The 22283-nt window shown below is 51.4% G+C and overlaps 1 protein-coding gene across 5 annotated transcripts in view; it reads right to left on the reverse strand.

The window, feature by feature from the left end:
* LOC125454089 (fibronectin-like) overlaps positions 1 to 22283 on the reverse strand; it is an 89714-nt gene that overhangs the window by 50339 nt on the left and 17092 nt on the right. For all 5 annotated transcript variants that reach the window (XM_048534413.2, XM_048534411.2, XM_048534415.2 and 2 more), the window contains exons 10-18: positions 20834 to 20986; positions 19161 to 19289; positions 16517 to 16660; positions 11323 to 11435; positions 7877 to 8045; positions 6796 to 6987; positions 4875 to 5000; positions 4688 to 4777; positions 4131 to 4325 (exon numbers count right to left, since the gene is read on the reverse strand). In XM_048534413.2, the coding sequence (XP_048390370.1) occupies positions 4131 to 4325; positions 4688 to 4777; positions 4875 to 5000; positions 6796 to 6987; positions 7877 to 8045; positions 11323 to 11435; positions 16517 to 16660; positions 19161 to 19289; positions 20834 to 20986 (1311 nt within the window). The remainder of the gene's footprint in view (positions 1 to 4130; positions 4326 to 4687; positions 4778 to 4874; positions 5001 to 6795; positions 6988 to 7876; positions 8046 to 11322; positions 11436 to 16516; positions 16661 to 19160; positions 19290 to 20833; positions 20987 to 22283) is intronic.

Genomic DNA, 22283 nt, shown 5'->3' on the forward strand with positions numbered 1-22283 from the left:
ACGGTGCTGACTGACCCCTGACCCGGCCAGTCCCCTCGTCTCACCTTTGAGGGCAGTTCACATCCACTGAGACGAGGGAAAGGGTGGGGGGTGACCCCACGGGCCGACAGGTCACGTTCTCCTCCCTGGGGAACGTTGCCCCCCCACCACCACCTCCCGACACACGGGCGGGTTTTAATTCGGTCAGCTCTTTGCGATTCGATTCGGCTGCTTGGTAATGGGCTTTTGGCTCAAAACACCGCCTCCCACCTCCCCATCCCCCTTGTTGCTGCCTCCTGGAGGGGAAGGTGCCCGTGACAAAAAAGGGATAGCGAGTTTTGAGAAGATTTGTAGCTCAGGTTGAGGTTCTGGATGTGAGTTTGCTCGCTGAACTGGAAGGTTAGTTTTCAGACGTTTCGTCACCATTCTAGGTAACATCAGTGAGCCTCCGACGAGCGCTGGTGTTACGTCGCGCTTTCTATATATCTGTCTAGGTTTCCTTGGGTTGGAGGTGTCATTTCCTGTTCTTTTTCCTCAGAGGGTGGTAGATTGGCTCCAAATCAATGTGTTTGTTGATGGCGTTCCGGTTGGAATGCCATGCTTCTAGGAATTCTCGTGCGTGTCTCTGTTTGGCTTGTCCTAGGATGGATGTGTTGTCCCAATCAAAGTGGTGTCCTTCCTCATCTGTATGTAAGGATACGAGTGATAGTGGGTCATGTAGTTTTGTGGCTAGTTGATGTTCATGTATTCTGGTGGCTAGCTTTCTGCCAGTTTGTCCAATGTAGTGTTTGTCACAGTTCTTGCAAGGTATTTTGTAGATGGCGTTTGGTTTATTTGTTGTCTGTATAGGGTCTTTTAAGTTCATTAGCTGGAAAAACTAGACCTGCAGAAAAAACTAGACAAACTCACACAAAATAACACTACCTGACCACCATCAAGGCGGACCTCCTGTTTCTGTAGGAGTGCGGGATACCGCACCTCAGCAGGTACAGGAAATGGTCCGGCGCCTGGACCTGTGGGCCTTCGATCTGGTTGGGGGGGTAAGGACTGTCGCTCCTCGGGCCTGGCTATTCTGCTGCAGGGGCGCGACTTCACCATCTCTCAAGTTCAGGAGGTGGTGGGGGGCACCTCCTAGTGGCTGACGTCACCTACAGGAATGCTCCCCTGAAGCTGATCAACGTGTACGCCCCAGCGGTACGGAATGAGCAGTTGGCCGTCCTGCAGCGGCTTCCACCCCTGCTGGCTACGTCCAGGCCGGTCATCCTAGGCAGAGACTTCAACTGCATCATCGATGCAGATGGAGGATCCGGCGTGGGGACAGCAGGTGGGGGGAGTCAACTGGACGTCACGTCCAGATTCCTGATGGGCACGGTGAAGGACGCCAAGCTGCTCGACATCTTCAGCACCCCTGCAGATGGAGCGCAGCGGAGGTACACCTGGTCGTGGCCAGACGGGTCTATTCGCTCAAGGATAGACTTCCTGTTTGTGTGATCGCCTACGTACAGGACAGGCGGGTGGACACCTGCCTCGTCAGCCTGGACCAAGAGAAGGCCTTTGACAGGGTGTCTCATGCTTACATGAGGGACGTCCTCTCCAAATTGGGGTTCGGGGAGGGCATCCGCAATTGGATCCGGCTGCTCTACACCAACATCGTTAGCGCAGTCTCAATCAACGGGTGGGAATCGGACAGTTTTCCTGTCAGGTCTGGAGTCAGGCAGGGCTGCCTGCTCTCTCCTGCCTTGTTTGTGTGCTGTGTGGAGCCCTTCACCGCATCCATCAGGAAGGACGTGAGCCTGAAGGGCGTGACTATCCCAGGCAGTGGAGGCCTTCAGGTCAAGACCTCCCTGTACATGGACGATGTCGCCGTCTTCTGCACCGATCGTCGGTCAGTGAGTAGACTATTGGACATCTGCGGCCAGTTTGAACTGGCCTCGGGTGCCAAAGTCAATAGGGGTAAGAGCGAGGTCATGTTCTTCGGGAACTCGGACGACCGCTCCTTCATCCCCTTCACCGTCAGGACAGACTACCTGAAGGTGCTGGGTGTTTGGTGTGGTGGAGCTGGGGCGTGCACTAAGACTTGGGAGGAGCGTATTACCAAATTGGGCAAGTGGACGCTCCGGTCCCTCTCCATTGCGCGTAAGAACCTGGTTGTCAGGTGCGAGGGGCTTTTGGTACTGTTGTATGTGGCCCAGGCCTGGCCTATTCCCTGGACCTGCGCCGCTGCGGTCACCCGGGCCATCTTCCACTTCATTTGGGGGTCGAGGATGGACCGGGTCCGCAGAGATACCATGTACAAAGACCTGGGAAATGGGGGAAAGGGCGTACCGAACGCCACCCTCACCCTGACGGCTACCTTTGTGTGCGGCTGCATCAAGCTGTGCGTAGATCCTCAGTACGCAAACACCAAGTGTCACTACTTAGAGGTTCTACCTGTCCCCGGTGTTGCGAAGGATGGGCCTGGCCTCGTTGCCGCGGAACGCTCCGAGTAATTGGACCGTTCCGTACCACCTGTCCTTCGTGGAGAAATTTTTGAAAGGAAACACCTTTGACCACAAGGCCATCAGGCAGTGGTCAGCACGTAGTATCCTCAAGACCCTTCGGGAAAAGGAGAGGGTGGATCCCGTCATGTGGTTCCCCACGCAGACTGCCAAAGTCGTTTGGCAGAATGCCTCATCGCCAGAACTTTCAAACAAGCACAAGGACATTGCTTGGCTGGCGGTGAGAGGGGCTCTGCCAGTGAGATCCTTTATGCATGCCCAGAATCTCCTGCGCCACCGCACGCTGCCCTCGAGGTGGCTGCGGGGGGGACGAGACTGTCATCACCTCCTTCTGGAGTGTGCCTATGCGCAGGAGGTCTGGAGGGGGATGCAGTGGTATTTGTCGACGTTCGTCCCGAGCAGCTCCGTGACGCGGGACTCCATGCTCAACGGGCTGTTTCCCAGGACGCACAATGAGACCAACATCAACTGCGCCTGGAGGACCATCAGTGCGGTGAAAGACGCTCTTTGGGCTACCCGCAACTTGCTGGTCTGCCAGCTGAAAGAACTGAACCCGACCGAATGTTGCAGACTGGCGCACTCCAAGGTCCAGGACTACGTCCTGAGGGACGCGCTGAAGCTTGGGGCAGCCGCCGCCAAGGCGCGGTGGGGAAAGACCACAGTATGAAACCCCTCGTCCAGAATAGAAAAATGGGCTCTATCCTGTACCTGGGCCCAGGTGGCGCCTTCCCCAACTGGTCAGGGGGCCAACTGGGCCTGTGCAGGGTGACAACTGCCAGGTATTTTCTTTGCTTTTTTTTTCTTCTTTGCTTGTTTTTTTCCTTTAGTTGATGTATGTACTCCCTGGGTAACCCGGAGCGGCTTGCATGGCTGGGTAGGTGTATAAATATGTTTTATTTTTTGTACATCTTATGAATAAAGTACATTTTTTCAAATAAAAAGAAGTGACGAAACGTCTGAAAACTAACCTTCCAGCTCAGCGAGCAAACTCACATCCACAAAAAAGGGATTTTCCTTGGGCGGACAGCCTTGGGATTCCTGGAGGCCGGGCGGGTCGCCGCGCAGGATCAGAAAATGTTCCTTCCTTTTTGTCCCCGGATGGGCTTTTTGTTTTACTAAACTTGCCAGGGCCACCTTTACTTTTGAAGCATTTCCCCACCCCTGGGCTGTAACGCAGGAAGCAGGGCTGCCAAGTGGCACACAGTCAGCACCCGCGCACGGCACAGCGACGGCGGGCCGCACCTGCCAGCTTTCCGCTGCTGCCGGCCGAGTATCGGCCAGGCCTGAGGGTGGACAGGCATTCCCAAGGGCCCCTGTTTCTCCCCCCCACCCCCCAGCTTCGAAGGGAGGCAGCTCGGTATGGAGGCCTGCGGGTTTCAAACTCTTGCCTGGAAACGACAGCGCCTCCAACAGCCCAGCGCCGGGAGTGCGGATCCAGTGTCAGGAGTGGGGGCGCAAGCCTTTTGGAGGGCAGCACCCACCTCACCTCACCTCCAAAAACGCCGTCCCCTCCTTTCAGAAAGTCACAGGACTCCCACCCGCAATCCCTCTCCTACCCCCTACCTTCGCAGCATCGCACCACCGCCCCCCCCCCCACCCAAGCACCAACCAAATCCCCGCTGCTCCACGCGCTGTGGGATCATCGCTCCATACCTGGAAGAGGGACGCCACCGGTGGTCTGCTGGATGATCAGCGGGACGCTCTCCTGGCTCTCCTCCACAGCGTAGATGCTGATGTTGTACTGGACGCCAGGCAACAGGTCAGTCAGGGTCAGGTTGGTCCAGGTGCTGGGCAGAATGATCTCGGTGCTGGCTCCTTCCACTGACGGCGTGTACACCACACGGTAACCTTTTGGGGGGGGTGGTTTTGGGTGCCCAAGCACAGTCAAAACGTTAGCCATTTCACTGCTCCTCTACAGCAGGCCCTTTGTCATTCCCATACTCTGTTGTGTTCCGGCATTTTCTCGTGTCCCCTCAAGGCATGGCACTGACCAGCATACTGGCAGCAGTCACTCTCTAGCAATCTTAACGCTGACTACACTGCCCACCCAACCCCAACTAACCCCCAACCCCCTCCTAAACACATAGAGACTATTCTATTCGGAGAACGTCTAGGAACAGTTCAGGAAGTGACAGTTGCTTGTAAGGTCAGGCTGCCCTTATCGCGGGGGAGGTGTACCCTGTGATGCCACGGAGGGGGGGCTCGCATACCTGTGATCGGGGCTTGAGGCCTGGACCATTCAATGGTGATGGAGGTCTCATCGACGTGGTCAACTGTGTACTCCGTGGGACTGTCGGGAGCTGTGCGAGGAAAAGGCAGAAGGTTATCCCGGGAAACGACAGCTGCTCCCGACCGCTAAAGACGACGCGGCAGCGAGGTGTTGCCACAGTGACCAACCTGTCGTGGGCGTCTTGGTTAGGATCAGCTTCTCCCCGTCTTCCGAGACTTCATAAACGTTCACGATGTACTTGCGGCCAGGCAGCAGGTTGGGAATGGAAACAGACGTGACCGTGTTTGGAACATCTGGAAGCAGAAAGGAAACAAAGGCTTAAGATTTGTCTTCCCTGGGCCTCCCAGGCATATGAGCTCATAGACATCAGACTAACTCTTTGGCCTCAGCTCCATCCGTCCATGTGGGCGACACTCTACACGGTGCTCCCACTGTGGAAAAGCCTAGAACTTCATCCTCCACACATTGCTTCTGCACCCTCTCTCACCAGTGATCAAGACAATTCATCTCTCACAGACGCATGCACGCACAGGCAGAGACACAGGCTTCCTCCTCACTGGCCAACGACAGGAAGCCTGTAAAACCTTGCTTGACAACCTTGCCCTGTGAGAGGTGCTACACAAATGCAGGTCCTCCATTCTCTTTTCCAGCTGCGGGACTTTTTGTCCCAATTCCCAACCTCGAAAGCAAGGCCCAAAATCCTCTCGGCCTCTTAGCCCACACTGGGTAGCGGTTTCCCAGAAGTCTGCGATACGTTTACAGTCTCCCCCGGCCCCCAGCGTCAGCTGAACCAGAACATCAAACGGTTCACGAGTTGGCAGCCAGTCCTGGTTCGGCGAGCAGAGGGGTGCACGGGGAGACCGCTCCAACTATAAAACATTTACTACCTGCATTGCTATCCAGCTGTAAGAGAATGAAGGCAGCAAGAAAAAGCACTGCAAATTCCAGCATCCCACAGTCAGCAGGTCGATGAGCGCACGCAGAAATAATACAGCCAGGGTAACTGGTGAAGGAGCAGCACGGGTGGCTGGGCAGCAGGAGATTTAGTTACAACTTTCTTTAGGAGCCTAAGCCACTTGGTTTGTACTAAAGGGTAACAGCTACTGAAAGCACAGAAAGGCGAATGCAATGTTTGCATTCATCTTGAAAGAGAACTAGAATACAAGAGCAGGGATGTACTGCTGTGGCTGCACAAGCATCTGGTTAGACCGCGTTTGGGAATGCTGTGAGAATTCCTGTGCCCAGTGTCGAAGGAAGGACAGGCTGACCTCAGAAGGAAATTTACAAGAACAATCGCGGGGATGAAGGGCTTGTCACACTAGGAGCGGTTGAGGACTCTGGGTCTGTACCCAGTGGGGTTTCAAAGGATGAGCGGAGGTGGGGTGGGATCTGACTGCAACTTACAGGACACTGACCAGCCTGGATAGAGCAGGCATGTGGAAGATGTTTCCACGAGTAGGAGAGACTAGGAGCCGAGTCAACAGCCTCAGAGTGAAGAGAGGGCAGTCTAGAACTGAGACGAGGAGGAATTTCTTCAGCCAGAGGGTGGCTAATCTGTGGAACTCATGGAGGCCAAATCATCGAATGTATCTAAGACAGACATAGATCGGTTCTTGATTAGGAAGAGGATCAGGGGTTACAGGGGGAAGGCAGAAAAATGGGATGGAGAAACATATCAGCCACGGGAAGGTGCTGGTCCAGTAGTTTTATCACTAGACTATTATTCCGGAGACCAGATAATGTTCTGGGACCTGGGTTTGATTCCTGCCATGGTAGATGGTGGAATTTGAATTCAATAACCATCTGGAATTAAAAGTCTAATAATGATAGTGAATCAGTGAACCTAACCCACCTGGTTCACTAATGGTCTTTAGGTAAGGGAACTGCCATCGTTAAGTGGTTTGGCCTACACGTGACTCCAGGCCCACACAGTGATGTAGTTAACTTTTAACTGCTCTCTGGGCAAGTAGGGATGGGCAGCAAATGCTGCCCGGCCAGCCACGCCCTCATCCCGTGAATGAATAGAGGAAGAAAACAGAACGGAAGGGCCGAATGGCCTAATTCTGCCCGTACGTCTTTCGGACTTACCAAGGTACTGAGGCTGAGCATCGTCCTCACTAAGCTCATACTTGATGCGGAACCCAGAGACCGTGTCAGACGCAGTCACCCAGGACACCACGAAGCTGCTGGAGGTAACCTCGGTGATGGATTCCGTGGTCGAGGACTCCCTAATGATGTCTTCTTCTGGCAACAGTTTTGTCTCACCCTGAGTCGGAGACACTGTCAGTGTTGGGGCAGTGAGGGGGAGCAAAGGTGAAGCACAGGGGTCACTGAAACTGTCGAACAATCGTTGAGCATTCACCCCGAGCAGGAGAACAGATCGCCAACTACGAGTAATTCCCACAAGTCCAGAGGAGTCATCTGCCCGTTCCAATACGAAGTAGAAGTTTTGGTGGGGTTGCTAAGAGAGCCCTTTCTGGCGAGGGGAGGAGTAGTGGGGGGGTGTTGCCACTGGGTAACGGAGCGAGTTGGGGGCTGGTGGTGGTGACAAATACACCACTTTCCCAGCTCCAAAAGAATGGAGTTCTGGTCAGCTCCACCTCCATCCCCATCGCAGCCTGGCCCACTCTGCCACCTTGAGACTCTGGTTGGCGGGGCAGGAAGAGGGAAAGCGGGGATGGGTCCTTCAGGCAGCCGACACAGCCTCCTACGTGGCGCCTCTTAGTGACAGATTGGCGTCAGGGTCAACATCGGGAAGGAGTCTAAAAATGGCCACTGTCGATGGATGGAAAGATCCATCTGGCTCGCTAATGCCCTTTTAGGGAAGGAAACCCCCCCACCCCGCCAACCCTTACCTGGTCTGGCCTACACGCGACTCCAGGCCCGCAGCCTCGCGGTTGACTCTTAACTGCCCTGTGGGCAATTGGGGGCAGGCAATGAATGCAGGCCTGGCCAGTGACGCCCTCATCCCGTGAGTGAATTTTAAGTAGGGCAGGGTATCACCCACACAACACCTCCACCCCCTCCCCCCCCCCCCCCCCCCCCACCCCGGCAACAGCCCAAAACACACTCTCTCCACACCACCTCCCCCACCAACTTCCCGGAGATATGGTGGGGGGGGGGTGGCGAGGCTGCAGTCCCCCTCGGCCGGGGAGGGGCTGCGACTTACGTGTCGTGTAGGAGGTTGTGAACTCGAAGCTGGTGACCATTGTCCGGCCGTACTGCTGCTTGCTGACCAGCTGGCCTTCGTAGGTGATGCCCGGCTTCAGATCCCTGATGGTGTACGAGTAGGTGTCGCCCGGAATGGTCACCTCCCTCCATCGCTCCCTTGAGTTTTTCTGCACGGAGAAGCACAACCGTTAACATTCAAGAGACGGTGGGGTGGCCTCAAGATTTCTTCTTAGACCAGCTCGCCCCAAAAAACCCCGGGCGGGAACCAACATCGGTCTTTCGCCAGATCGCAAACCCGTGAGCTCAACTCCTAACGCTGAAGGGGCCGGGGCCGGGGCCGGGGCCGGGCAGGGTGGGGGCGGTGGTTTCAGCCTTTGCTGATTTTTTTTTGTTGATTAAGTGGGCCCCACAATCCTTTCTCCTTTACTTTCCCTTTAATGTAATAAAACACCTGCCGTTCCTCCCCCAGGGGCACTTTACCACAATTCACAATACGAACGGTGGTGGTGGGGGGAAAACACACCGCTGGCCATCTCCCCACTCCCCCGCAGCAACGGTCCGTACCGGAATTTTGGGGTGCTGTCGGCACAGCCCTCGGCCTCAAGGTGCCCTATCGCCAACAGCCAGGGGGCGCTAGTCTGAAGAGTGGGTTGTCTCCCACAAAAGCTTGTGGGGTCACAGGCTTGTGCCGGACGGAAAACAGGCCCTTCAGTCCTACTCGTCCGGGCTGATCAGATGGACCCTACATTAATCGGGTCCAATTTGCCAGCTCTTGGCCCTCTAAACCCTTCCTATTCATTTACCCATCCTCAAGCCTTTTAAATGTTGTAATTGTACCAGTCTCCACCACTTCCTCTAGCAGCTCAGTCCATCCACATTATCGCCCATACATTACCCCTTAGGTTCCTTTTAAATCTTTCCCCACCCTCAGCTTAAACCTATGCCCTCTGCTTTTGGATTCCCCCCAACCCTGGGGAAAAAGGCCTTGACTATTCCCCTATCCAAGGCCCTCATGATGTTATAAACCTCTGTAAGGTCATTCCCCTCGGGGTCTGATGCTCCAGGGGGATAACAGCCCCAGCCTATTCAGCTTCTTCCTGTAGCTCAATCCCTCCAGCCCTTGCAAAAACCTTGTCAATACTTCCTGCACCCTCACAAGTTTCGCAACACCCTTCCTGCAGCAGGGAGGCCAGAATTGGAACGCAGTATTCCATCCTGAGCCCTGCTCCCCCCGACCCTCTGACGTACAGGGGATATGTTTCAACACTGCGATTTCTTGACACTAAACTCAGGATGCCCTGGCTGCCTTCTGCACTTCTGCTCTGTGTGCCAAGATAGAGCTGGAAATGACACACACTTTCCTGAGCATCGCTTGAGCAATGGAACATTGTCTTGGACTCAAGTTTCAAGCTTTCACAGAAGCCTGGCAAGCCATTCCCAAGGTGCCTCAGCAAGAAGGGGGTGGTGGGATGGAAGGCTATAAGACCAGTTTGGGTGCAAACCTAAAGTTTTCTTTTGTGAGCTGGGGTGAGGAGCAGAACGGGATAAACCCGACAGAACAGGCGCTGCGTTCCCCAACTGTATAACAAGTTAGTGAGTGGTCACGTGTCCTGAGGCTTCAGGCCATTCAGTTGCCAGAGTCTAACACACTGTGACATCTAGCATAAGAGCGCAGTGGACAAAACGGGATCCTCTCTGCCTCTCGCAGCACAGACAACGGGAGCGGAGGGGTATGCTTCCCGCTTGCGAAATGGAGCCACTGGGAGCCCGCTGAATAATTCAGGCATCTCCTGGGGGGGGCTCTGTTGCTCGGGGAACAAAATGGCTGCCGCAGCCCAAGCACCGCTGCCAACGATTAGGTGCCGCAGTAGTTCTTCGACGGTGAGCGCACAGGCGCCCCCTTGAGCCGGCGGGAAAAGGAATACGCCTGGCGCAGTCGTTGGGATTTGGCCCCCAACTCCCCTCCCCCACCCCGACGGGCCTCACGGTTGCAAAGCCACACAGGAAGCTCCCACAAAGAGGCCTGTGATAACCGGTCTCAGCAGTGTGGACTGATGGGACGGCGTACAGATCACGCCCTCGCTCTTTGTCAAAACATGCCACTGGATCCTGCCGGGGGGGTGTTGGGGGCAGTTTGGTGGGGGAGGGGCCCTGGCCTAAACCTCCCTCTGGCAGTGCCCGACTTCCGTTAGCCCCACCCCGGCACTGCCAACTGGGATTTTATGTGCCTCATGCGTGAGCATCCTGCTTGTCCCTTCGAGCTGGTAGAGACCAACTCAACTACAAGTGCTGCCCGTTATCTCGGGGGGGTACATGCATGGGCGCCAGCGTTTATGTCCCCTACCTCAACCCTTTCCCGTACGTGCCCGCTGGCACCATCCAGAAGCCTGATGCTTGCTCCCCCAGCCCCCAGTAAGGACACTGTGCGAGATCTTCCTTACAACTATCTAATGGTGATCCGAAAGACACAACAAATCATACTCAGGACCTCCTCCTTCTACCAAGTCTCTGCAGAGGAAGGGGCCAAGTTGCGGTCAACAAGATGCCAGGCCTGTTCTTCCATGCCACAGACCATCCGGAATTAGGAAGAGGCCCCGGCAGAATTTGGAAGAGCCCTGGCATTCAGCTGCATTCGCTAAGTCCTGCAGTGACTCCTTCCCGGCCCAGCATCTCCCCCACCGTGCCCTCAGTTTCTGCCAACTTACCCAACAAGATGAGGGGTGGGGGAAAGTGATAGATGGAGAAAGATAAGAGAGAGACAGAGAAAGAGAGAGATAAAGAGAGGGAGACAGAGAGACTGTCAGCAAGAGAAAAAGAAAAGAGATAGAGATAAAGAAAGAGAAAGAGAGAGAGTTGGAGAGAGAAAAAGACAGCTAGAGGATATAAAGAAAGAGAGAGAGAGAGAGAGAGAGAAATAGAGAGAGAGAGTTAGAGAGGCAGAGAGAAAGACAGAGAGAGATAAAGAGAAAGAGATAGATAAAGAGAGAGGGAGGGGAGAGAAAGAGAGAGAGAGAAACAGACAAAGAAAGAGAGATAAAGAGAGAGGTAAAGAGAGTGAGAACAAAGAGATAGAGAGAGATAAAGAAAGACAGAGGACACAGAACTAGAGAGAGAGAGAGAAAGACAAAGAGATAAAGACAGACAGACAGACAGAGAGAGAAATAGAGTTAGAGAGAGAAAGAGACAGAGAGATAACGATAGAGAGATATAGAGAGATAAAGAGAGAGGGGGAGAAGAAAGAGACAGAGAAAGAAGCAGAGAGAGAGAGAGATAGATAGATATAAAGAAAGCGAGAGAGAGAAAGAAAGAGAGAGACAGGGAGATAGATAGAGTGAGACAGGTAGATAGAGAGAGAGAGACAGAGCGAGAGAGAGACAGATAAGGAGAGAGAGGGAGACCAGGGTTCTCCGAGCTCCATTATTGATCGGAGGTGGATATACTTACAGGCTTCCATTTCAGGATGTACCGGACAATGTGATACGATTCCGGTTTGTTCCAAAGGATGGGATGTGAGTTGGTCTGGTTCCCAGCCTCCATGATCAGCACTTTGATAGGTCCTACATTAGAATGGAGCAGACAGGATAATAGCTCAGGGAGCTTTGCGAAAGCACAGATTTACAGAGAACTGCACTGAGGCTACAACCGGCCTTGTTGAGCCATAAATACTCCATGTGATTCCCTTCGCTCGTGCTCCATTTGCACCTCCCTCAATTCTTTCCTCCGTTGGTAGTTTGTCCAGCATTCCCCTGAATGCAATTACTCCTCATTGTAGTGAGCCCACACTCTGAGTGAAGAGGTTTCTGCAGATCTCCCCATCGGATTTATTTCATTCCCTATTAGATTTGTTCATGACCGTCTTATATTGATGACTCCTGCTTTTGACCTGCATCACAAGTGGAATCATTGCTCTATGTTTACTCTATCAAGCCCTTAAAGACCAGCATCAGACAGATCCTCATCTTTGGTAAATTGGTTCTGGAAAATCCTTTCACCAGCTTCCCCAGGGCCTTTCTACGTACATCCTCTACGTATTGCAGTCTCACCATTAGAGTACCTTCTCTGTCTCTCGACCATAGGTATTTCTGTCCCAATGTCAGCGAGTGAAGGCACAGTTGAAAATAACCTCACACAAGCCTGTACTGTGCTGTACTGTTCTATGTTCTATGTTCAAACATCAGTCAGCATGTGGCTCATACTGTTCTAGTTATTAGCCACAGGTTAAATTATGGAGACAGAGAGCTGTACAACATGGAAACAGATGCTTCAGTTCAACTGGTCTATGCTGACCAGATACACTAAATTAATCCAATCCCATTTGCCAGCATTTGGCCCATATCCCTCTAAACCCTTCCTATTCACGTACCCTTTAAATGTTGTACCAGTCTCTACCACTTCCTCAGGCAGCTCGTTCCACACACACACCACCCTCTCCATGGAAGAGCTGTCCCTTAGGTCCCTTTTAAATCTTTCCCCTCTCACCCTAAACCTATTCCCTCTGGTTTTGGACTCCCCTACCCTGAGAAAAAACAACTTGGCTACTCCTACTATCCACGCCCTCATGATTTCATAAACCTCTACAAGGTCATCCTTCAGCCTCCGAAGATCCAGGGAACATAGCCCCAGCTTATTCAGCATCTCCCTCCAACCCTGGCAACATCCTTGTAAATCTTTTCTGAACCCTTCCAGGTTTCACAACATACTTCCTACTGCAGGGAGACCAGGATTCAGTGCAAAAGTGGCCTAATCAATGTCCTGTAGAGAGCTGCAACATGAACTCTTAACTCCTATACTCAATGCATTGACCAATAAAAGCAAGCATACCAAATGCCTTCACTATCCCATCAACTGCGATTTCACTTGCAAGGACCTATGATCCTGCACTCCAAGCTCCTTTTGTTCAGCAACACTCTCCAGGACCTTACCAATAAACTTTTAAGCGATATGGAGCCAATGGCAGTGAAACAGGTTTGAGGGGCTGAATGGCCTCTTCTGCCGGGCAGCTATAAGAACGCCGCCATTGATATTATCATGTCGGAGCAGGGCTTCCATTCCACTGCTTGTGGTTACACCTAGTTACTGTTTACCAGAAGTGACTAGTTTCACTGGGTTACTGACTTGTCAAATGTATAATGGAATCTTTTGGTATCCTAGTTACTAACCTGATGACATTATATATCAGTATTGGTCATTAGCAGCAATTCATCTGTCAGTTAGGTCAGGTAGTATCTAATTATTAACCTGGTTGACTGCATCATTATTAATATTGTCAATTTAGTAACCTGGATGCATTTCAAGTAAATATTCCCCTTGCCTAATTGCCACATTACAAGTTGTGCAAAGTCTCTAACTGCATAATAACTACCCACTTATTTAGTCACCGATCTAACTACAGTGAGCAATTGTTTCCAAACTGATGGCTATACTCTGACCGGTCAATAACATGGTGACTACCTCTCACACTCAGTTAATCGCTAAGCTGGTGTCAGTACACTGAGAGTCTCTTCAGTTGCGAGCCCATGCATCTTCTCATCTGTGTGGTAAGGGAGAAGGCGTTTGGCCCATTCACACATCTGGCAATTTAGCCCAGTGCACTCTCAATGAACTTGGCAGGAAGCAACATTAAATTGGGACAGAGACGTGCTTCAGAAAGCCTGTTCTGCAACACTCACTGTCCAGTGAGGTCAGCCGGGGGGCTGCGGTGTTGGAGGGGTGTTGCACAGTGCCAGTAATTCACGTGACAAAAACCAGAGGGAAGGGAGGGCCTGGGGAAGAGATAGCACATAGAAGGTCCGAAAACAAATTCAACCTTAAAAGAAAGCAATGTCCTTCGTATCACTGATTCAAAATTGCTCAGGAGGGAGTTGCACACATGGCCACGTTGCCAGGAGTGTTCTCTCTGACTGCACTTGGCAATCAGGGCATTTCACCTTTCTAAGATAACACGGTGTGTGAAGCTGGATGAATGCAGCAGGCCAAGCAGCATCAGAGCAGCAGGAAAGCTTGACGTTTCGGGTCGGGACCCTTCTTCGGAAAAAGGGTCCTGACCCGAAACGTCAGCCTTCCTGCTTCTCTGATGCTGCTTGGCCTGCTGCGTTCATCCAGCTCCATACTGGGTGATCTCAGGATTCTCCAGCATCGGCAGTTCCAACTGTCTCTGCAACAGTTTACCTTTCGACTTCATTTTACAACGAAGCTTGAGCACTTTTGACTGAACTGGAGTCCCTTCGACTGAAAATTGGCACAGAATTTGTGAAAATGGGAAGTGGGGGTGCGGGTGACAACCCCCCCTCCACCCACAAATAGAGTAACCAATCCTACAGCGAGAAGGCAAAGTTTCTCAACATTAAATCTAGTGATGGTTTATAATATCGATCTGGAGCAACAACCTTTAGGTCTAGGGGTGGTATGGGATGTGCCAATCATGTTCATAAAAAGAGCTGTGCATGGCGAATTAGCCAAATCAATATGGCTGGCTGCTAGGTTTGCTGTACCTCACCCACAAGGCCTCAGGCCTGGTCATTTGATGATATTTTTGAGCAGCTGTGCTACCCACAAACCATCCCTCCAACTGCATCTCTCCCACTCCCTGCACGATGACAACCATTTCGTTGCCAGCGGAAGTTGCTGGGTGAGTGGGGAACGGTGGGGGGTGCGGTGGAAGAGACGGGGCGGTGTTGGGTTGGGTGCTGCATATTCACAGGAACTGGCTTGCTTGGTACCTCCCAGGGTCATGACTTTGCCAAGCCCCAAGGTCTTATCCATGCTGATGGCTTCAATTTGGAGTTTTGGATGGGTGTTCTAGGCCCTTGATGTTGCAAAGCAATATACTTCAATGAAGCCAACAGGCAAGATGGGCAAGGGGGTTAGAAACAAGCACTGCAGAGCCCTGCCAGACTGTATAAATCAGCGAGTTTATGAAGGATAATTACTTCAAAATGATTAAACCTCATTATTCCCTCTAGGCAGTGTAGCCAGTCGCATTAATCAGTACAAATCACAAACTGACTTACTTCCTTGCTGGCATAAGATAGCAGCCGATACGAGCATCATCGAAGAAATATGTACAACGACATGGGCCCAGTGATCAGGAGGGGGAGTAGGGAGAGAGTGTGCGTGAGAGAGAGAAAGCGAGAGAAAGAGCGAATGAGCGAGAGAGAGAGAGCGAGAGAGAGGTCAGAGCATTTCTCACTTTTGTCTTTCCCGGCAGTCCCCCAGGCCTCTCTGGTATCTACCGGCACTGGATTTACTGAATCAGGAGCGGAACGGCTTTCAGCTCTTCAAGCCAGTCATGTCACAGCAGGAGGCCATTCAGCCCCTCAAAACGATCCATCATTCCATTAGACTGGGGCTCACTTGGAATATAACTTAGCAGCTTTAGTGCCGTGATATCGGACCAGGAGGCCATTCAGCCCCCTCAAACTCATTCCACCGCTCCATCAGAATGTGGCTCAAGTGGATTTTAACTCCATTTACTGGCTTTGGTGCCTATCCCTGAATAGGCTCGGAAAAGTCTATCTCAGTTTTGACCTGGACCTCCCAAAGCAGAGGAAACTATTTCTGTCTGTGATCTCACTTTGAGAAGATCGTTGCTTCACCTTCTACTCCCAAAAGGAGCGCAAGTCTAGTCTGTAGAACATATACTCATAACTTGCAACACATCGTATATTATTGTTAACACAAAATTAAGATTTCCAGGTGCTTTGCAGGAGTATTAACATTTAAAGCCAATATAACCAAAAGCTTGATCAACTTTACAGGTATGAACTGAGGGGAGAGAGAGCTGCTGAGGTGATGTTCAGGGGTAACGTTCCAGAATTTAAGAATGTTGGAAGTTTAAGCTGTGACAAAATCCCAGGTTTGTGCAGTGGAAACCTGATCACGTTTATAAAAAGAGCTGTGCATGGCAAATTGGTCAAATCAATATGGCCGCCTGCTTTAGTTGCTGTACATCACTCACAAGGCCTCAAGCCTGGTCACTTGACGATATTTTTGAGCGGCTGTGCTACCCACAACCCGGCCCCCCAACTGCATCTGTCCCACCCCCTGCACATTACAACGGTTTTATGATCTGAGAGGTGGTGGTTCAGCACAAATTTGTTCAACAAGGTGGCACCCAATGTATTGCAACAGCACGGGCTTCTCATAGAATGAATCGGTCGCTGTTCCTGCCCCAAGTTGGCACGTGGGGATGGAAGGGTCAAGTCAATTGAAAACCAAGCAGAGGGGGAAATGGAACCACGCGCCTACAGATCCCAGAGCACATTCTCAACCCCTAAGAGCGTCCGACTGGGCTCCACCAGTCACGCTCCCGCGAGTGAGGAGATAGCGCGGTCAAGGCCCACCACCTCAGATGTGAGCACAAATCCTAGCCAACCTGTGCATGGGAAGATCCCACAGTTGAGGCTATTGTGCTTGAAGGATCCATCTTTAGCCACTCCTGTTTGAAGAGACCCTCTTTGCTGCCTTTGGATGGTGCCCACTGGATCACTTCCATCTGCCCCTCATCAGAACAGATGGGGACTAGGTTTAACATCTCATCCTTGGTGGCAGCTCTCCACGGCCCGGTGCTCTCCTCCACACCAGAGCCCCAGTCCCGATCAGCAGCTGGGGGTGGGGGGGAGCGGGGGTACAATCCTACCTGGTGAGGCTGACTGTGGCTGACAGGACCATTCTCCGATTCCCCGGCCATAGCAGTGGCACAGGTACTGGATTCCATCCCGGTACTTGTGAAAGCTCTCGCCGATCTGGTAAAACTGCCGCGTCTCGGTGTCCTGGCACTGATCTGGTTTGGGGTAGAGAGAGGGTGGCAGCCTGTTAGGTGGAACGGCGGTGGCGGAGAAACAATACTGTTGGCTTTTGCCAGCGTTTGTACGCTGCATGGACCTCCTCCCACTCTTACCTCGTCTCATTGCTAGCTTGGGATCTTTCTGCGCCTTCCTCCTTCATCTGCCAACCTAGACCCTTTGATCCAATTGGTCCATAATCCAAAACTAAACTAGTTCTGCCTGCCTGCGCTTGGCCCATATCCCTCCAAACCTTTCTTATTCATGTATTTAACCAAATGTGTTTTAACATTGTAACTATGACCCATATACATCACTCCCTCTGGAAGCTCATTCAACACACAAACTACTGTGTAAAGGAACTGCCCCTCGTGTCTTTTTCAAATCTTTCTCCTCTCACCTTAAATATTAGAATAGAATCCCTACAGTGTGGAAACAGCCCCTTCGGCCCAACAAGCCCACACTGACCCTTGCTGCATCCCACGCAGACCAATCCCCTGATAACCCACCTAAGCTACACTTCCTGAACACTATGGGCAATTTAGCATGGCCAATCCACCTAACCTGCACATCTTTGGACTGTGAGAGGAAACTGGCGGAAACCCACGCAGACACAGGGAGAATGTGCAAACTCAGCATTCACAGTCGCCTGAGGTTGGAATTGAACCCGGGTCCCTGGCACCATGAGGCAGCAGTGCCAACCACTGAGCCCCCGTGCCGCCCAAAATATATGCCCCCTCCTCTTCAAATCCCCCACCAATGGGAAAAGATGCCTGCCATTCACCGTATTTATGCCCCTCATGATTTTATAAACGTCTATAAACGTCGACCTCTCAACCTCTGGGGCTCCGGTGAAAAATGTCCCAGCTAATCCAGCCTCTCCTCATAACTCAAACCTTCCATTCGCCACAACATCCTGCTAAAACCTCTTCTGGACCCTCTCCAGCTTAATAACATCCTTCTGGCTTCTGGGTCTGGCTTCTCCTTCATGAAACAACTGCAGTCACGTTACAGCCGATAGTTACAAACGCTCACTGCTCTCTCCCAGCAGAAGAACTTTCTCCCAAATTCCTGACTGGGTTTAGCTGTGGCTTGTGTTAAATCGATGGCCGTTAAGTTCTGCACTCCCCCTCACGAATGGAAACAATCTTCTCAACATCGACCCGATTATATAGAAAGCCTCAGCTCACTTCAGCACCATCTGCAGACAGGACAGAGTTGCAAGTGGGGATGTTTCGACTCAGACCGTCTCACCACAAGAGGGACAAAGGGGAACCATGGGAGTGAATAAAAAGACTTGCTGAGTTGCATTTTCAAGCTGGGAATTCTTGCTGAAAATCATGCACACATGTTTTCCTGCATTGTTAACCACTGATTGCATTTAATATCCTGCTTTATTGTACACTCGGGAGTGGCTCAATGCTTTACCATAGGCAGCCTCGCTCGCAGCCAGATTTAGTGTAGTGCTGTCTACTGACTTGCCCCTTTTCAAACAGTGCTCCCCCAGGGAGCCTTGAGATCTAGCGGTGGGGTGGTGAGAGTGTGTGTGTGTGTGTGTGTGTGTGTGGGAGGGGGGGGGTTGGTGGGTCACGTGCTGGATCTGGGAGACAGCTCGAATTTCGCTTTCGGAAGAATTACAACGTTGCACTCTTTCTTGCCCTCTCGCTGGGCTATTTTTAAGGTAAAGAAGAAGTGCAGCGAAAGGATTTCCCAGCTGACTGAAACACCAGACACACGTTGCAGGTGAGAAGGTCAGAAAGGGGAATCAGAGTGCGGGGGGCGGGGGATGCGTGGTGGTGGTAAAAAAGAACATCAAAAGTGCTTGAGTAGTCTACCAGTGATTCAGCAGTCACTTCCTTTACAAGGCAGACTTGATTGATGAGGGTCAGGGGAGAGGGGTTAGCTAATCCTTCCACGCAACTGCATAGGTGTTGAGCTCTTTATAAGGATCAGAGGACAGGTAACTACAGGACTAAGGTAACCGGCAAGGGAGAATAAAAAAAGAGAAATGTTATTACACTGCAGATTTTACAGTCTGGATTTGGAAATGAAAGAGTGATGCCCTATCCCCAAACTCCAAAAGTTTCTCAGGGCTCTCTCTTTATAGAGCTCTTTGTCTCAGAAACTGCTCTTTTGACGCTATTCCCACTTAAACTGCTGCCACTCTCCTGCTCTTGTGTTTGGCTGATATTGCTATTGGCTCCAACCCTCCAGTAACATAGCCTCCACCTTCCCCCCACCCAACACCCCCCCCTCCACCCCGCCCCTCCACTTTCAATCTGCTGACAATACCTTCCTTCTCCCGCTCCTGTTCCACAATTAAGAACCGCCCGTTCTCAGAAAACCGCACACTGCCCAAAAGGCCGGCCAAACCCAGCCTGCACGGGCTCACGTGCCCAGCCGGGCTCCAGGGGGAGACAGCTGGAGTCTAACCCAGTCCCTGTTACCGCTCAAGCGCTCTCGTCAGTGGAAACCTCTCACGAGGCGTGCGGCCCTTACCGATGGCGTCACACTTCCATCGTCCCCGGCCCTGCCCGTAGCAAGTGCAGTTCATCTGGTGGCCCTCGTCATGCCGTTTGTAGAAGGTCTGGTCCACGTCGTACGTAACTCCATCCACCACGCACTGATCTGTGGACAGGAAGGTGGACAGGCTAGTTCCCGGCGATTCACCTCTCCACTCTGTCGTGGTCAGACCCAGGAGAGGAGCTGGCAAGGGTTGCAGGAGTCTAATGTGGTCAGTAAATACCACCATTTATTTAAGCTCAGTAAAATACTACTAAATGTGTGTGCTGGTCAAGACTTCACCTCTCCCCAAGGTTGGCTGCCTCTCCTCGTGGTCCTGTGACCTTGCATCCTTTCCAATTAGGTTTTAGTCTTGTTTACATGCTCACATTATATTACATCTCCCCGCCTTCGACTCCCACAACCACCCCCTTGCCAAGTCACTTGAGCCTTCCCGTTAAATTACAACTTATTGTTTATATCTCCTTATCCTACAATGCCGAGTCTACAGCACTGATCAGGCCATTTGGCCCAATTACTTTGTGCTGACGTTCACACCCCATATCCACCTCCTCCCACTCTTCTCCACCTAACGCAATCCTTTCTCCCCCCTCCGCACACTTCCTCAAGAATACTGGCGTCATCACCTTCCCTCTCCCATGGAAGCAAGTTCCACATTCTTTGGGGCAACAGGTTTCTCCCAGGATCTCTACCGGATTGATTCATGACTGTTTTAAACCTGTGGACCCTTCTTTTGACATGGAAACACCTCGTCCATGTGTCCCATACCAAAGGGTTCATACCCTCCCAGCCCTCCATCAGCTTCTCTCGACTAAAGAATCACAGCACCATCTGGTCACCTCCTCCAAAGTTTAAAGCTCTTATCTTGGGGTAGGTGATCGCCTGATGGTATCATCATTATTTCGATGCAACAAGGCACACTGCATTTCAATATGTAGATGTGTCATTTCCAAAGAAGTGGCCGCTCTTGAAGCATCAGTGAGGAGGAGAGGACACGTCCAAGTTGAGACATTCTCAAAGGGAAGGTTTTTGTCGTGTTTAACATGCCAGGGGATGGGCTCCTGTGATCCCTCAAGCCCCCGCAGCTCCCCCCCCACCACCATCACCAAACCCCAACCCCAACCCCGGGAGGTCCTCGTCCTGCCCTCAGGTCGACACCAGCAATGTGGGCATTAACCAGCATAGCTAAGAGTTCAATTTGCAGCTCATCTCTGGGCAACCTGTCGTTCCCACTGCTTGAATCATCGCTGGCAGGGCAGGAAAATGTCATCTCCCCTCCCGACACTGTCTACCAGCATTTTCACAGGCCTCCTGTCTCACGAGAGAGAGGGAAAGAGATAGAGAGAAGGCAAGAGAGAGATAGAGAGAATAAAAAACTAAGAGAGGGGGTGAAAGAGAGGAAGAAAACATGAGAAAGAAAAGAGACGGAGCGAGAAAGAGGGGGCATGATAGAGAGAGAGTGAGAGAAAGACAAACAGAAACAAGAGAGAGAAAGGTAGATGGGTTTGCACATTCCCGCAAGTGGACACCCAAGCTCCCGACACGACAAGTTGCACATGCTCAGAATAGATTGGAGCAGTGCCTAAGTTACAGACTGACTAGGCCAAGGCAGGGGGAATGTCCTACTGGTCAAACCACAACAGACCCACCTCGCAGCTGAGCATGTGCGATGCAGGTCCATTCACCGCGGCCGTTGCCATGACAGGTACACCTCATCATGTGACCCTGCTCATGCCTTTTGTCCCACTGGTCTCCGATGCGATACATAACCCCTTCTGAACTGGTGCAAACCTCTTCATGTTCTGGGAACAGGCGAGAGGAAGAAGTGGCAAAAATGAGCACGACACCAAATATTAAAGGCGACTCAATCGAGTGGAAAGGTTCGAAACACTTCATCATGCATCCGTTCACTTTGCAACAAGGTACCAATAAGCTTTGATGCATTGCAATAATTCTCTCAAACAATGCACCTCAAATAACATCAAAAACTGGGCACGCTAATGGAGTTCACTATAAGGTTTCAAGGGGTTCTTTGGAAGCAATATTTCTTTAGTACATCTGCTCGAGTGTAGCAGACTGAGCAGTGATCTGACTGGGCTGTAGTGGATGACAATATGGTTCAATAGGGTGGAGGGAAACTGTTCCCTCTGGTCCACAAGGGGAAAACAAATTAAAGCCAAAACCTAAGGGTGCACAGTGGTGACACGTGAGAAAATGTTTCTTGACAAAGCATTGGGGGAATCTGAAATGGGTGCCTCCAATAACCGTGGTGTTTGGGTAGGAGGTAGGGGGTGTCAAATGGGAGAGTGATAAAGATTTTTATGATGTGAAAGTGTTTGATAAAGGTATGGGAGTTTTTTGACGATGTTAACTTAATGGCAGAGAAACGAGAAGCCTGCAGAATAGGTGATCTTGAAAAGGGATTCAATAAGTTACCACACAAACAGGAAATACGTTAGGACCAACAAATGATTGGTTAACAGATAGAAAAGCAAAGAGTAGAGATTAATGGAGTGCTTTCAAATTGGCTGGCTGTGACTATAACAGAGCCGTATACATCTGTCCCAGGCCTCAGCTCTTTGTGATTTATTTTAATGACTCCAACACAGAGACAGAGGTTACATCCAAATCTCCTGACGATTTAGTTAGGTGGGAGCATAAGCGGTGAGGAGAGCACAACGAGGCTGCAAAAAGATCTAAGCAGGTTCCCAGTGCGAACAGCCAGACGGCAGATGAAGAATGATACGTGAAACTAAGTGTGCGGCTATTCACTCTGGGAGCAAGCACAGGAGGCAGTATAATTTTTGAAAAGGCATGAAATGTTAATGTTCATAGGTGTTCATACAAGGAACACAGAAGTTAGCATGCAGGCACAGCAAGTGATTAGAAATGATTGTGGCTGTACCTCAAGGGAACTGAAGTACGAGAGTGAGGAAGTCTTGCTACAACAGTGCAGGGCTTTGATCAGACGTCATCTGAATACCGTGCGGAATTTTTCAAAAGTCATTTTGCAAGGTTTGGGCATCGCTGGCTAGGCCTGCACTCACCGCCCAGCCATAACTGTCCAGAGGGCTGTTGAGAGTCAAACATATTGCTTCG

Source organism: Stegostoma tigrinum, chromosome 7 (genome assembly GCF_030684315.1).
Source record: "Stegostoma tigrinum isolate sSteTig4 chromosome 7, sSteTig4.hap1, whole genome shotgun sequence".
Classification (NCBI taxonomy): Eukaryota; Metazoa; Chordata; class Chondrichthyes; order Orectolobiformes; family Stegostomatidae; genus Stegostoma; species Stegostoma tigrinum.